We start from the raw sequence: 18,748 nt of genomic DNA on the forward strand, positions 1-18,748 counted from the left end.
ATTTTAACTAAATTTAAGAATTTAATTTTTAAACAAACATGTGTAACTTTTATATGATAACATTTTCACTGTTGTTCAGCAGTTTTGCACTTATCAAACCATTTGATATGCCTTGTGAAATGTCACAAGAAGTTTTGAGTAGATATTATTTGATTCTCATTTCAAGTAAAGTATATCGAGGGTAGTGATGACTCTCCCATGAAGTATGAACCATATCCCACAAAAAATTACAAGTTTATCTAATTTTCAGCATCTCATCTCTTGTACATTTGATCACTGTTGTCACGTTGACATGCTAAGGGCTCTTTCTTAATGATGACATCTGCTGGACCTATATTTCACTTTGAAACTAAAAAATTTGTTTAACAATCAAAATTAAGCAACCTCATTTTTATTCAACTTTATTCACGAATTCAAATATTTTTTATTACGTCTTACCTTAAACAGGATTATATTAGTCTGAAGGCACGACATATTCACTATTGATGCGAGTCGTGCTTTGTCTTGTAAATGGATAGCAAGTAAAATAATAAAACACTTTCTTGTACAGAGGAAACTTTAATTTTAAAGCAGTGAAAGACATACTAAGCTATGCTACTTGGCCTTCACAAATGTTTGGCAGTATTCTAATTCCCTGGCCTTCACAAATGTTGGGCAGTATTCTAATTCCTGCATTTTTGTATCAACCAAAATGACTTGATGATCAAGGACAGGCATTCCATGCAGTGAGACAGATGTTTCTTGGATTGCAGCCATTTTATTGTGTGCATAATCCAATTTTATTTAAGCAGACTGGGAAAAAACACCACAAAGTAACCAATGGCTAGAAAAATAATTTATTGGATCAATAGGACAGTGACAATTCTCCATAAACTCATATCTTGTATCATTTTTCTTTACTTCCTCCCTTTATTGAAATATTACCCTCAAAACAAAACAAATCACACATGTGTACAAACACACTGACAATAACCTCTCATAAATGAGCAAATATCACAACAGAAGCAAGGTACTTGACGCCTGGTGGAAAGCCAATAATAATAATAATACAATTTCAACACTTTTTGAGCCCTACAATACTGCTGTTAATAATGATTTACTCTTTTACAGATGTATGGATAGCTATATAATATGGCTGTTTTTATAGATATGAGTGGCTCCACGGCATACTTGAACAATCAAAAACAAAACAATCCAAAGAAATGAATTACAAAATAAAATTCAACTTCAACTGGCATTTCTTTAGGCATAAAACATTGAGCAGATCATGTGACATGTTAAGCTAACAGCTTCCTAATAAACAGTACACAGCCCACCTTAATGATGTTTTAGAAGTCTCCATAAGCCATTGTACTACCATGTTGAAAATAAATTTAAAGTGATCTTCACAATGAAAGTGACAAGGCATTAAAGATAGAGCACAAAAAAAAACATTTTTTCATTTGATATCAAAGAAGTATAAAAAACTTGTAGTTAAAATCTGGCTTAGAAGCCATTATGATTGTCCTCTCCTATCTGCCAGATGTTACTGGGTGAGACTCACAGGCTTTGAGTATCCTAGGAGTTACAACCTATATGACCCTCATGCATCAGTAATTAAGTTGATTAGCCACTTATGCGGCTTATCACATAAAATGCATGCATGCTGAAGTCCACACTTATAATTCCTATGATCAATCACATGTACAATACACAGTTAACTTGTTGAGGGTAAACTATCCTAATATATAATGCATAGTTATACTATGGACAGTAACTAGTGAATAAATATATTATTACTTCCAACTGCACTGGTCAGAAAGGGTCATCTGTGTAAATGCATATAATGAACCTATGTTATTAAGACAAAATATAAGTCACAGTGACTTTTGGTTGTATGGATGTAGTACTGACATACAAGCAACTCACAAGTTTCATGATTTAAACACAAACCACATTAAATCAACTTCAAATAAAAGACTCAAGAAAGTTAATGACACGTGAGATATAGGTCACAATAACTACATTTTGCATTGACAGCATAGTACTTATCATGACAGATCCCTCACAAGGTCTGAAGATTCTATACAGAACAGACAGAATGAATAACCCATTTCAATACGACCATCTGTTCTGGAGACATTGTGACAAACAGATTTTCAAACTGGACACAATAATGGCTAGTATGGCTGTTCAAGGGGCACCATTTTCATTTAGGACCAACTCAACATCATGGAGTAGTGACAAGGTTTTCAAGATGGCCACAACAGTGGACATATTAGATATCAGATCATTTTTATCTAAGGCCAACTGGACATTATAAAAAATCCATGGTGGACATGTTGTATGTCTGATTGGCACCAATTTTACCTAGGACAAATGGGACATTATAACAAGATTTTCATGATGACCAGCATGGTAGCCAGACTGAGTTAGGGTCGACTAGACATCATAAGAAGTCCTTCAGTAAAAACGTCATGTCAATATGACCATCTGTCCTGGAGAAGCAGTGGTAACAAGATTTTCAAGATGGCTGCCATGGTGTCCTTTTTGGATGTTTGATTGGCACCATTTTAATTTATGATCAACAGTTCATCACATGAAGTCTTTAAGTGAAAATGCCCATTATGACCATCTGTTCAGTACAAGTAGCAATAACAACATTTTGACCACACTGAGACCATAATGGATGTCAAAGCAGCACAATTTAAGAAAGGCCCACTAGACCTTGGGATGAATGTGTGTTTAGAATTTCAAGGCAATCTTCAAAGGTAGTTCTGGAAGAAACGTGATAAAGCATTTGCACAACAGGATCAACATGGATGGAAAACAGTCTTCAGAAAAATAAAATGCTTGGCTGTTCTGAAATAGTTGTAACTTTGCTAGTGAAGTCAATCCAGATACAATATTTTATACTGCATGTCATGAAAAACATTTCTACAAAGTTTTGACCAATGATGATTCAATTTTTGTTTAGAAGTAAAAAAAGCATACACTGATGGATGGGTGAGATAAAACCGATGATGAAACTTAAAGATTTCATACTGCATCAAAAATAGTCAAGAACAGTAAACATTGATGACAATTCCCTAACCCATCTTGCTGATACAACTAAAACTATTTCTTGGGAAAATCAAATTTACAGCAATTTACCCAATTTTGAAATGACAAAAATCTAATTTTTTTTATAGTGTCACCATCATCCTTGACAAAGCTAGTAAGTCAAAACTTCAATGTGTTCTTCCTGGTAAACCAACATCACTTGATATGACAAAAGAAAATTTTCTTTTCAATATAAGGAAAATAAACCCAGGTTTCTTCTATAAATTCTTAACATGGGACCACATTTTGGTCAAGCCTGCCTTATTTTTAGCAAAGCAGACAATATTAAAACAGAAGTTAATCTAAAACTTTTAACATTGAGGCAAATAAAAAACTGTAACATTGTGGCCAATCCAAACTGTTAACAATTAGGTTAATTGAAAACTTTAACACTGATGCCAATCTAGGGCGTCGACAGACATTATGGACTGATATGCACATGGATACCAAAAGTGAGCACAATGTCCAGATTACACCAAGGTGGGACTATACAAAATCCTGATTAAGGGAATCACGTCATACAAAGCAAGGTATACAAAGATAAGAACAACTTTGTCAGGAAAAGATCTGTGACCAATACTTTGCAATATGACAATGTTACTGAATGTGACTAGCTACAGGGAATGCAAACAAAGGTTAGAAATGTGGAATGCTATAAAACATGTACATATGTACAAAATCTTTGGCAATATCTGCATCGATTATGAAATTTTCTTTGATTTAAGGGTAGTACAGGTTAAAAACTAAAATATTCAAATGTAACATAAATATAAGATGTAGAGTGAAATCTGACGTTTGGCCTGTTAACAAGTCTATTGTTGACATGAAAGTTTTATTTTGTAAGCTCAATGTTTTATACATAAAATGCATTGAATTTTTTTCAACCACAGATGTTTTACAATTCATTCAAATATTCAGACCTTTACTGCATAATATAGCAAAAATGCATTATCTGTAGTTGTTCTCCTGTAAATAAATGCAATAATAAAAGAATAATTTTGTATCTTTATGTAAAAATTATACTCCAAGACCAAAAGTAGGATTAGGCTGTCTGCTACTGATCTGACAAATCACCATGCTCGATCTACTGACCAACAGCTGTAAATCATTGCTAAATATACATTCAAATGGATACTGACCAGCAGCTGTCTATCACTGTTGAATCCACATTGAAATGGATACTGAAAACCAGCTGTTAATTATTGCTGTTTCCACAAATAGATGCTGACAGAAACAGCTGTCAATCATTGCTGATTCCACATTCAAATAGATACTGACAGAAACAGCTGTCAGTCATTGCTGATTCCACATTCAAACAGATACTGACAGGAACAGCTGTCAGTCATTGCTAATTCCACATTCACATTTTGTATACACTATCAGTACAAAATATTATGTTTTGCTTTAAATTTTTGCTGGTTGTTTTTTTTAAAATATACATTTCCAATCTAAAGAACCTTTTGGTCCTGTTATATATTTGCAATATTTCTTACACAAGAATGAGATTAAATTATAGATAGATTATATTAGATTAAATTATATACACTATTTTACCGGTAATTATCCATATATCTGCAAAAGTTAAAAGAATGTGCAAAAATTGACAAACAATATCATAGTTTTATTTTTCTCAATGAAAATAAGATAGAAAAGTAAGTGTATTCATATACAGTAATACCATTCACCAAACAATTCACACGCCAACCATCTAAACAACAACAAAAAATTCCTATGATAACCTAAGCATCCATCCACACCAAATTTAAATCCAATGCAACAAAATAACGGTAGCAAAATATATACCTGGGACTAACATTCAAGGGGGACAGTCCTCTCGGTTCTCTGCTCACATGTCGAGCATATATATATAGAATAAACCAATCAGAGAATGGGATCAATGATTGAAAAGACTAATTAACAATAATTAACTGTACCTAGGTAATGCACTTGTGACTTTTCAATCATTTTTGATGAAATACAGGGTAAATTTACATTTCGCTACCTTGTAAGTTATTGGTCCAAATTTGATCAAGTTTAGAGACTTAAACTAAAACTGATGCAGGCTAAAAAATAAAAAAATGTAATAAAGCAGAAATAAGTATTCCAGTAAGATTGGCCTGGTCATCTGACTTTGTCAAGGAGGTCAAAAGGAAACTCCTCTGATTTGCCAGATATCACCCACTCCCTCCTGATATGCAAATGAGCTTGCCAATGGTCTATGTAACACTGATATCCAAGAAATAGCAAGAGAGACTGTGCCATTAGGAAAACATATGTCTTCCCTAAATTTTGGTGTATTTTTGTTAACTTATTTGTAACTGATGCAACCGTGATATCATCTCCGGGATGACATTTTTTTTATTTACCCATATCAAACTAAGTCTAAAAACAAAACTATACGTTTCATTTTTCAAGCCAATAATAGCTACTGCATTTTTTTATTTGTCTGGAGTCCAAGAATAGTAGCTTTATTACTGTATAATCTATCAAAAAAGGTACTAAAGAGCTATATTTTGTAAAATTAAAAAAATTCTGCTTTCACTTTTCAAGATATGTTACTTCTGAGGTTCCTATAAATGAAACTAATGTATTGTTACAGACCTTTTTTCAAATAAAATGCTGCTTTTTATCTTCCCTCACAGTGATTAAATAGTAAAGCAGGGTGTTTTACAAAATATGTAACAAAAACAAGCTTATTCCTGACCCAAGATCTCTGAAACTCCTGCTGTCCTTTGATCTTGTGGGTCCTTATTTGCATATCCCTGTGTATGTTAGTCCCACCTATGAACACATGACTAATATCTAACAGCAAATATGTAATAGAGTTTACATCAACATACTGCAAAACAGTAATACGAACATTATTCAGTATGATTTACTGATGGTCATGATGCAGATGTAGTATTTTTAACACACACACACACATGAACACTTATATTTAAACTTTAAGAACTTTAAATACATAGTACTCAATCATATCACAGATTATTCTGGATTCAGAAGAAGAAAAAAAAAGTAAAAATCCAGAGCTTAAGGTTGTGCAACAGATAATATTGTCAAAGGGAGATAATCACAGAAGTCATTGGTGAAGACCCAGGCTTAAACAAGTAGATGTGGCTGCAAGCAATTTACCTTTGCCAAAGCATCTTATGCAAATTTATTTTTACCGTTGATAAATATTTAGAGAAAAACACCTAAAAGTAATATTCATGGGATTAAACTGAATTTTAAAATTTTAGGTTATTTTTATGTGCTTTCAAAGGTTTTAAATATTTTTGTGGTTTAAGGCACACAACAGTTACAAGATTATCCCAATGTTGAGCATAACATTTATTACAAATCTGATAAAATATGGTTTGAGTTTGTTCCTAAATATAATGAAAATATGGATAAAATGAACATAAATAAATAATTAAAATGACCAAATGTCTTTAATTTGCATAGTTCATACACTTCCAAGACTGCTAGGATAACCTAACAAAAAGCTGCGTGAAAAAGAGCATTTTTTTCTGGTGTCTGGGTAGTCGTTCACCATTTTTCAAAACGTTTAGGTTTTTATTTTTTATTTAGGTTACCTTCAGTTTTTTTTAAAGTTTTTGCTCTGTAGATTTCAAAGAAAAAATTAAAATTTAGGTTTTTCAAGGTTTTTGAGGTCCATTTCAAACCCTGTATTCAAATTTAAGATGCTATCAGAGATAAATGAGCAAATTTCATCATAATTATGCACCAGTGAGGAACCAAAAATCTCACATTTTATAATTTTTCTGTCATTTCTGTTTAAACTGATATGGTTCTATTCATAATGGTGAATGGACTGAACTATGCTGCAAATGAAATGGACATACTCCATAGCCAAGGAAAGTTGATGTTAATTTCAGGTCCACAGGTGCCTAATGTTCAATTTATAGAATCGCTGATGTTTATTGTGTAAGACAGGAATAGTCAGATCTTGAGGCTGTCAGTTTTGACTGCATACATGTACACAATCCTGGCTCAAAAATATTAGGTTTATAAAAAACAAAAACAGTAACCAAATGGTAAAGATCAAACAATATTAAAATTTTCTTAATGTTTATAACAAGTGTGTAATATCTGGTTTATGCCAAATAAATGGAAATGTGGTTAATTTATTACTCAGTGGGTAGGAACATTAATACACTTCAACATGATATAAATAGCAGTCAATCCTGTACATGACAAGGTCATATAAACAATGGTATCATACAAACAAGCCATATAGTCATGTACCAGTCAAAGTGCTATTTAGGCAGGTAAGACAACAGTCTTCTGAGGAAGGATATTTCTCACTGTTGTTCTACACGGGAAATCACTGAAGAACACAGAAATTAAGAAAGATATCTCCCACAATGAGTATTTTTGTGATCTCGTAAATGCAAAGGAACAAAAGGAAATTAAAATCCTATGTATTTTTATACTGGCAAGATAATGTCTGCATTTGAAAATGTTTAACTGAATATATGCCCAAAAACTGACCAATTTTGAACTTCATTTAAATGAATGCTCAGTTACATGCACAATATAAATTTGTCTTCCTGAGAACAACATTTTTGTATTTTGTGATCATATAATAATACATTACAACTGCTAGGTAGTAATACCTTTACAGAGGTATCTCTGTTTTTTAGATTTCTGCCTTTTTGTCAAGAATTTTAAAGAGAAAAGAAGCAACAATATTTTTCATGACCAACTGAGATTATACTTTTTTCTCTCTCTCTCTTCTAAACACAAGTTGAAACAAGTGCAATGTCCCAGAATTGAATTACAGGAAGTATGTTAATGTAGTTCATATTAATTCTACCTCTCATTAACACCACATAAATATTGTCCTTCTTTGATAGATCTCAATTATGCAACATGTCTGGGACACTTTTTTACTAGTTACTGCTGATAAGTACCTGTCCATCAAAAAACCTGTTGCAGTAGCCACCTGTCAGTAAACATTAAGTATATTAGGCTTCCTTTATTAACAATCATTTTAATACATTTTCACCTGCATATAAGTATCACTTGTTCACACAAATTTTCAAGATGTTCTCTTGGAGGTTGACAAACAGATTTGACTGTTAGCCTGACAATCATATCAATTCCAATAATTTTTTCATAATATTCCCCAGGTAAGTTTTCTTGAAAGACAGCATATATACTTATTTGCAACAGGTTCATAGAAAAATGTGCACATAGTGATTTGATAATATAAACAGTCATGTACCTGAACTGATAAAATGAAACATGTAATACTTAACTACCTACATCATACAGCGATTTTTCAACTGATAGAAAAAATGCCACTGTAGAGACTAACAGTAAAAAGTTTCACCTCCAGTTTCTAGCAACCAAAAGCAATGTAAATGCTATATGTGTATTGAATACCATATAACTGTAGGTAATTAAGATATATTTGGGGTGAGCATCTTTTTCCAATACCATCTACAATCACAAAATGATATATACCAGGCTATGAAAAAAGGCTTCGCGGAGAAACACAAATTCATTGTAGTTGGAAATACTGACTCACATAGTGAGCATACTAGATAAATAAGTAACATAAAACAATATTGTAAACAAGATTTTTTCATGGCCTGGATGTCTACACAAAATATCAAATGCAACATAATCAATACACAAATGCATACAATTCTTTGAGATAACATTTGATCTAATGGAGATACATACAATAATCTGATGATAATGCATTCATAACATTAAATTATTTGCTGATAATGGATTCAATAACTTGCTGACAATGCATACGTCATTGCTGACAATGCATACATCATGCTGATGAAGCATACATCATTGCTTACAAATTATACATCATTGCTAACACAGCATACATCACTGCTGACAATGCATGCATCATTGCTGACAATGCATACATCATTGCTGACAATGTATACATCATTGCTGACAATATATACATCACTGCTGACAATGCATACATCATTGCTGATAATGCATACATCATTGCTTACAATGTATACATCATTGCTGACAAAGCATACATCAATGCTGACAATACATATATCATTGCTGACAGTGCATGTGTCTAATATCTAACAATAACACCACACAAATGAGGTCACAATGTCATAAAAGGCCAAATCCAAATGGCAGTCAAATGAATTTAGTTCAGTATTTTTAATGGTTTAAAGAATAACAGCATCAACCATTGTCATGTAATAAATGGAACGATACATACATGTTCATTTCATATGAACTATATGCAACTCATGGTATAATTTCAATCTTCTGCTGACCAAGAATTGAAAATTTAATGAGAAATGCACATTATCATTAACGTCTATATCCTTAATATATTCGACAATTGTCAAGAAAGATTTCAAATGAACATAAAGAAGCATTAAGTATTATTTCCTGACTTGACCAATAATGCACCAAATGTCTGAGGGACTAGATAAAAATCGGTGTCACCAAGAAGCACTTTCTGTTGGACATAGCACCTGGTCTTTAAGGTCTCAGTGAAGAACCCTCAACATTATCAGTAAATGTCCGCAGGTTGCATTTATGGCAGCTGCTTCCATCACAAGTGTGCATCTAGAATATCAATCGTTTTGCCAGACCACCTGAAAAGAGCAAAGTTTCATAATTTACTAAAGTTTCTCAAAGAACTTTGCATTTTGATTGGGATTTTGAAAGTATTTCCATTTAGGATTCTGCTGACTTGGAAAATTGGAAACATCACATTTAATAAAACAGTTTCCAAAGATTTTGAACTAACTTTGTTCTTCATTAGGGGAATAAATCTTTCTACCATTATTTTGATGAAATCTATGAATTGTTTGTTACCTACAATTATTCCTTGTCTGCGGCGGTTCGAGTCTAAGATTCAGCCAATGTGGGCATGTGAGAAAGCTTGCCAGTAGCTTCTCGTGGGTCGGTGGTTCTTTCCGGGGTTTTCCGGGTTCTTCCTCCACCATTAATACTGGCCGCCATGTATAGCCTATCGTGCTGAAAAATGGCGTTAAACCCCACAACAACAACAACAATTATTCCTACACATACAACCCATAATTAACAAACACTGTATGCAAAATTTGGCTGATAATACATATATCATTGCTTACAATGTAAACATCATTGCTGACAAAGCATGATAATGTGATGTTCAGCCTTTAACTCCAAAGGAATTTACCAATAACAAGCATGTATATCTACCCATTGCAAGCATGTATATCTACCCATAACAAGTATGCATATCTACTCATAACAAGCATGTATATCTACCCATAACAAGCATGCATATCTACCCATAACAAGCATGTATATCTACCCATAACAAACATGTATATCTACCCATAACAAGCACGCATATCTACCCATAACAAGCATGCATATCTACTCATAACAAGCATGTATATCTACCCATGACAAGCATGTATATCTACCCATAACAAGCATGCATATCTACTCATAACAAGCATGTATATCTACCCATAACAAGCATGCATATCTACCCATAACAAGCATGTATATCTACCCGGGCTCGAGTGGCTGAGTGGTCTAAAGCGCTCACCATTACGGATCATCACCTCTGTCTGCATGGGTTTGAGTCTTGGGTTCGGCCAATGTGGGTATGTGAGAAAGTTTGCCAGTAGCTTCTTGTGGATTGGTGGTTCTTTCCGGGGTTTTCCCGGGTTCTTCCTCCACCATTAATACTGGCCGCCATGTATAGCCTATCTTGTTCTGAAAAATGGCGTTAAACCCTACAACAACAACAAAAATGCATGCATATCTACCCATAACAAACATGTATATCTACCCATAAAAAGCATGTATATCTACCAAAACAAGCACATATATCTACCCATAACAAGCATGTATATCTACCCATAACAAGTATGTATATTTCCATAACATATTATTCTTATGACAATGTTGTCCTTCTGTGTGATATTAATTTTGTATGATAATATACCTGAAAACAGTATGTAAATATCTTATCTGCACGTAGATAAATAACTAATTATAGAACTATATTTGGATTTATTATTTTCAGATATACAAGCTAGCATGAAAAAGATTAGTCAAGGACAATAAGCCAACCCAACATCTTTACAATGACAGATTTACTATGATATAATGACTTGAATGATACATGGCATTTAATGGTTGCTGTAACATGAGTTAACTGTACAATGATACCAGCCTGCACAAAATGGAATGATACTTGGCATTCAATGGTTAATGTGACAAGAATTAATGGTACAACAATACCAGCCTGCACAAAATGGAATAATACTCGGCATTCAATGGTTATTGTGACAAAAATTAACTGTACAATGATACCAGCCTGCACAAAATGGAATGATACTTGGCATTCAATGTTTATTGTGACAAGAATTAACTGGATAAAGGTAACAGTTGTAACAAAATGGAATGATACATATCATTCAATACATGCAGTACACACCAGTTTCTGACTGAAGTTTTCTCTTGAGAGTTGGTTTCTCTTTGTCTACAATTTTATTGGATCCAGGCATGGGTAGCTGAGGGCCTGGTGTAGGGGCAGGCTTGTTACTAAAATACTTCATTTTAAGGGCCTGAAAAAGAAAATCAAATAAATATTATAGACTGCAGTTTACATTGGACTTTTAATTAAAATATGTTTTTTTTGATAATACTTATCCAATCATAATACTCGAGGAGAACATCCACTGAGAGAAAATAAACAATGGGAAGTTTGATGAAATGAAGACAAAATTTGTCTGAAATACACTTGAATACTGACAACTTAAATTTGTGTACATGTATGTAGTTAAATTGGCCTAGACTGTGGTCAGCCTGAGACAACTATCATCTTGCTGAGGCTACCAAGTGAATGAGGCTACTCATTGAGAAATGAAAACATGTCAACAAGTGCATATTTTTCACAACCATCTTTGTGAGATGTCCCACACTCAGTTAACCTGATGGCCAGATACCTAGTTTCAAAAGATTGGAATTTAATTTGCATTTTACGCTGTTGTTGGTAACTATCAAAAACATATAATTACCTTTTGCCTGCATAAAGGAAACTTTCTCGATACAATAAATGTGTTCCATTCACATTGGAAAATGCAACAATCGATCAGATTTCAATGCTTTAATTCAAGTTTGGTGGTGACTTCCTTTTATAAAAGGAGTGTTGTTTTTATTGAAGATTGTAGCTGGCTTGCTTTGATGAAGAGTGCATGTGTTACTGATGTCACCACGAAAGGGAGGATCAAACAAATTCCCATTTTTTGCGCAGCAGCTACATCAAATAATTGTAAAACAAATTATGGGCCAAACTGGCAGCTTGTCAATAAAAACAATTAAAAAAGAAAGGATTTGTTCAATTTGGAACCTTGGGCTTCTGTTGACATATACATTTATTTTCTATCCGATATAAGCATGACAAATTCTGCAGTAACAATAGACCATGGGACTGGGACTTTGCATTTTCGTTAACATTGGCAGCTTGTCAACACAAGTGATGTCAATATAAGTGGGTAGACTATTAAATCTTTTGTTTGCTCCTCTCTTAATCAAATTTGCTAAACCTTTGCAACAGTCATCTCTCTCTTTCTATCGATTTATATATTTATATAGTGATACTTGCATCCAAACTTTGCAAAGAGGTGGATCCAGGACCCTAAACCTGGCATCTCTACCCATGTCTCTCTCTCTCATTATTTGCTTATTTAATTAACTACAAAATTATGGGTTTTTTTTTTTAAGTTTCATGTTATTTAATATACAAATTTTATTACCTTGTTTTTTTTGATGTACCTGAATTGTTGTAAAATTAAATGTCATCTTTGGCTCATTTTTATGTTTTGGGAATGGACCTAGATGAGTTGGATAACTCGTGTCCAAACCAGTACAGTCTAGTAAAATGACAATAAAATGTTTTTAAAAAAACAACAACAAACACGTGTCTGTCCAAGATTGATGTAATGAAATTATTATTTCCAAGTGTGGAGGAATTTTCTTTGCCAGTTTTACACACTAACTGCAAAGCATCTCAATTGTCTTTCATTTCAGGTACATCATCACTTACATTGTCTGATACATGATTTATCATGAGGATTTGTCTGTTCATTGTCACTGTGCCTATTAACAAAAACACCTGCACTCAGACTGTTTAGAAGTATTACTGCTAAAATATGAAAAAGTGCCGGAGTTTAATTGGTTTTGCCATTTAATGCACTGTACTGCCAAGCTGGCCTCAGTATCAAACATGGGCTCTCCTGACTGTTCTTGGTAACCAATCAGAAATGAGCTGCACAAAGACAGACACTATATCTGTTGAGAGTGCTAACCAGGATTTTAAGATTTAAAAAAATCAAAAATAAAAACAATAGCACAATCTTCACAAAAATTTGCACAATTCTTAATTTTTGCGTGACTTTATCCACATAGAATTGAACATTTGGGGTAAATCTTATGTTTTGGGGTGATTTTCATACTTGCAAGACCTAGGTGCAACCCTTATGAATAAATTATTTCACTCCAAGACAAAGGATATTTATACATTTTTGATGGACATGTCCATCCTATCAAGAAAGTACAGATGTCAGTCTTATCTGTCACTGAATGGTGCATTATGTGGGACATAAAACCAGTCTATTTGCCATATAAGGATTCATTCATAGTAACATGTCTTAAATAATATTCATAGTTACACCTCTGAAATAAGGAACCTTGAATACCCACAGTAACCAATGTGTTGATGTAATACCTACTTCTCATGTTAATGATATGGGTTGAAGTACCAAATTATTGATGTAATACTGACTTATAATGGTAATGACATGGGTTGAAGTACCAATATATTGATGTAATACCTACTTCTAATGGCAATGACATGGGTTGAAGTACCAATATATTTAAGTTGTTGTTGTTGTTGTTATAGAGTTTAACGCCATTTTTCAGCACAGGATAGGCTATACATGGCGGCCAGCATCAAAGGTGATGGAAGAACCCAGGAAAATCCCGGCAAGAACCACCAACCCACAAGAAGCTACCGGCAAGCTTTCTCACATATCCACACTTGCCGAGCCCGAGACTCGAACCCACGCAGACAGAGGTGAGATGGCAGTGATCCGTGACGGAGAGTGCTTTAGACCACTCGGGGTCCCATATACTGAAGTAATACTGACTTCTAATGGTAATGACATGGGTTGAAGTACCAATATATATATTGATGTAATACCTACTTCTAATGGTAATGACATGGGTTGAAGTACCAATATACTGATGTAATACCTACTTCTAATGGTAATGGCATGGGTTGAAGTACCAATATATTGATGTAATACCTACTTCTAATGGCAATGACATGGGTTGAAGTACCAATATATTGATGTAATACCTACTTCTAATGGCAATGACATGGGTTGAAGTACCAATATATTGATGTAATACCTACTTCTAATGGTAATGGCATGGGTTGAAGTACCAATATATTGATGTAATACCTACTTCTAATGGTAATGGCATGGGTTGAAGTACCAATATATTGATGCAATACCTACTTCTAAAGGTAATGACATGGGATGAAGTACCAATATATTGATGTAATACCTACTTCTAATGGCAATGACATGGGTTGAAGTACCAATATATTGATGTAATACCTACTTCTAATGGCAATGACATGGGTTGAAGTACCAATATATTGATGTAATACCTACTTCTAATGGCAATGACATGGGTTGAAGTACCAATATATTGATGTAATACCTACTTCTAAAGGTAATGACATGGGTTGAAGTACCAATATAATCATGTAATACCTACTTCTAATGGCAATGACATGGGTTGAAGTACCAATATATTGATGTAATACCTACTTCTAAAGGTAATGACATGGGTTGAAGTACCAATATAATGATGTAATACCTACTTCTAAAGGTAATGACATGGGTTGAAGTACCAATATATTGATGCAATACCTACTTCTAAAGGTAATGACATGGGATGAAGTACCAATATATTGATGTAATACCTACTTCTAATGGCAATGACATGGGTTGAAGTACCAATATATTGATCTAATACCTACTTCTAAAGGTAATGACATGGGTTGAAGTACCAATATATTGATGCAATACCTACTTCTAAAGGTAATGACATGGGATGAAGTACCAATATATTGATGTAATACCTACTTCTAATGGTAATGACATGGGTTGAAGTACCAATATATTGATGTAATACCTACTTCTAATGGCAATGACATGGGTTGAAGTACCAATATATTGATGTAATACCTACTTCTAATGGCAATGACATGGGTTGAAGTACCAATATATTGATGTAATACCTACTTCTAATGGCAATGACATGGGTTGAAGTACCAATATATTGATGTAATACCTACTTCTAATGGCAATGACATGGGTTGAAGTACCAATATATTGATGTAATACCTACTTCTAAAGGTAATGACATGGGTTGAAGTACCAATATAATCATGTAATACCTACTTCTAATGGCAATGACATAGGTTGAAGTACCAATATATTGATGTAATACCTACTTCTAAAGGTAATGACATGGGTTGAAGTACCAATATAATGATGTAATACCTACTTCTAAAGGTAATGACATGGGTTGAAGTACCAATATATTGATGCAATACCTACTTCTAAAGGTAATGACATGGGATGAAGTACCAATATATTGATGTAATACCTACTTCTAATGGCAATGACATGGGTTGAAGTACCAATATATTGATGTAATACCTACTTCTAATGGCAATGACATGGGTTGAAGTACCAATATATTGATGTAATACCTACCTCTAATGGTAATGGCATGGGTTGAAGTACCAATATATTGATGTAATACCTACTTCTAATGGTAATGGCATGGGTTGAAGTACCAATATATTGATGCAATACCTACTTCTAAAGGTAATGACATGGGATGAAGTACCAATATATTGATGTAATACCTACTTCTAATGGCAATGACATGGGTTGAAGTACCAATATATTGATGTAATACCTACTTCTAATGGCAATGACATGGGTTGAAGTACCAATATATTGATGTAATACCTACTTCTAATGGCAATGACATGGATTGAAGTACCAATATATTGATGTAATACCTACTTCTAATGGCAATGACATGGGTTGAAGTACCAATATATTGATGTAATACCTACTTCTAATGGCAATGACATGGGTTGAAGTACCAATATATATTGATGTAATACCTACTTCTAAAGGTAATGACATGGGTTGAAGTACCAATATATTGATCTAATACCTAAAGGTAATGACATGGGTTGAAGTACCAATATATTGATCTAATACCTAAAGGTAATGACATGGGTTGAAGTACCAATATATTGATGTAATACCTAATGGCAATGGCATGGGTTGAAGTACCAATATATTGATGTAATACCTAATGGCAATGACATGGGTTGAAGTACCAATATATTGATGTAATACCTACTTCTAATGGCAATGACATGGGTTGAAGTACCAATATATTGATGTAATACCTACTTCTATTAGTAATGACATGGATTGAAGTACCAATATATTGATGTAATACCTACTTCTATTAGTAATGATATCTAAACTACAACTGCCACTGACCTCAGTTGATGTACATCTTTTCAGAGGGTCCATTGCCAGCATGCTCTTCAGAACTTCCAGCAGGTCGTCTGGGGCAGCAATGAATATTTCCTTTAGTGGGGTGCCAGGAAAGGATTTAAACTGTACAAAATCTGGCAGGTCCTTCATATTCTGTGAAGCAAGAAATAAAAATATATTTGATTACATCTGTTATGTGCAATTTTAAAACACATTAAAAAGGTCTGTCCTGCAGAAACTGATTGATTTTATTGTAATGCAATGTGACCCTGCTATAGAACACTACATTATAACAAGAATTTGGATATAATATGACTGTGTTGTGGCTCCCAAAATTTGATATGCATGTATTTTTCTCATACACAAAAGATTTTCTTTCTTAAAAGTATGAAAAATAACATGTAAAAAGTTTATTTATGGATCATGTTGTGTCACAAATTATGATTTTTTCCCTACTGGTGACATAATATAAAATCTGGCAAATTTTTTTGGCTGTGAAATTGTTGGCTGTTTAAACTTCTATAAACAATCTTGAGGCTGGAGTGAAGCAATTCAGAGACACCATGAAAGGAATCCACAAACTTAATATAAAACGCACTGGAATGTATTTACTCTTGCATAAACAAAATCTTTGTTCATATTAATGAACCATCTTAACAGTGGATTGTTATATCATAATCCAATTAAGAAGACATCTGGCCCAAATACTGTATGATGTGAGATCTCCATTTTTTGTGTGACATTTCTGGTAGCAGAAATCAACTAGACATGGCACTATCTCATAAAATATTTTCAAATGAAATCGGCTGCCTGCTAGCAATTCATATATTTTGACTGACCTTTGTTGCTGTTGTTGTTGTAGGGTATAACACCATTTTTCAGCACACGATAGGCTATACATGGTGGCCAGTATTAATGGTGGAGGAAGAACCTGGGAAAACCCCCCCCCAGAACCACCGACCCACGAGAAGCTACTGGCAAGCTTTCTCACATACCCACATTGGCTGAATCCGAGACTCAAACCCATGCAGACAGAGGTGAGATGGCAGTGATCCATAACGGACAGCGCTTTAGACCACTGGGCCACTCAGGGCCCCCGACTGACCTTTGTATGTGGATAGTAAGTAAAATCCATCTTCTTTTCATTCATATAATTAAAACCTTCAGAACACTCACATGTTCTATTGTAATCATTATCAAAACAAAATAACTGTGTATCCATCGTCTGTTGACCATACCTTTTAAATGTCTGGCATGTATGTGGAAGGCATCATCATGCCAATAACAGAAATGTATAAAAAAATTAACCATAAAAAAAGCTGAGATCTACTTGTTGGTCTATCCAATAGTCATGCTACCTGAACTAGACACAATCCACCAACCTTTGAAGGCAGCAACAATAGCTGCTAAAATCAACCAAATGACAGCTAATTCCATTTTTTTTTTTAAAATGTACCCTGAAACATAGTTTTGCTAAAACTTCAAAGAAACTGATTACCTTTCAAGCACTGATTGTTCTGTAAAAATACTAAGCAAATGAAGAAAAAAATCGATCTCAATCAATGTTCCACAATTATATGATGCTGATCAAAAGCACATATTTTTGCGCCCATTTTTATTACCCCCAACCCCTGTCATACTATTTTTAGGTACATGCATCATTTTCTACAGCTAAATGACTTAGTTTGTTATAATATGGTTCGGTCTTTAACAAGATCAGGTTCTATGGACCCAACAACAATGTTATAGCAAGGTCACACTGTACATGTTTATATTTGACCACAAATGTTGCATGTTACCAGTGTTCAAAACATTAAAAATCAGATGATAACCGATGGACTACCATAAAAACCAGGAAGCCCATTTTAAATTCAGTAGCCAAGACAAGGCATTCAAAACTAAAAATATTAGCTTTAAAGACTTTCCTCTATTTTACTTACAATGAATCATTAATAATCATTCTTCGTTGTAATATAATTTTACAGCCTTTGTTTCAAAGAAAAAGAACAAGTCTTGATATAAGTATGGATTAGTCTGTTTGAAGA

At 33.7% G+C, this 18,748-nt stretch overlaps 1 protein-coding gene across 1 annotated transcript in view; it reads right to left on the bottom strand.

Moving 5' to 3' along the window:
- Positions 1 to 820: 820 nt before the first annotated feature.
- Positions 821 to 18,748, bottom strand: part of LOC149802166 (cyclin-dependent kinase 7-like) — a 53,427-nt gene continuing 35,499 nt past the window's right edge. The window contains exons 9-11 of the mRNA XM_089956579.1: positions 16,707 to 16,856; positions 11,534 to 11,663; positions 821 to 9,686 (exon numbers count right to left, since the gene is read on the bottom strand). Of these exons, the coding sequence (XP_089812705.1) occupies positions 9,658 to 9,686; positions 11,534 to 11,663; positions 16,707 to 16,856 (309 nt within the window). The 3' untranslated portion in view covers positions 821 to 9,657. The remainder of the gene's footprint in view (positions 9,687 to 11,533; positions 11,664 to 16,706; positions 16,857 to 18,748) is intronic.

The sequence above is a fragment of the Sinohyriopsis cumingii genome, chromosome 4, assembly GCF_028554795.1.
Source record: "Sinohyriopsis cumingii isolate HCF-2022 chromosome 4, ASM2855479v2, whole genome shotgun sequence".
Taxonomy (NCBI): domain Eukaryota; kingdom Metazoa; phylum Mollusca; class Bivalvia; order Unionida; family Unionidae; genus Sinohyriopsis; species Sinohyriopsis cumingii.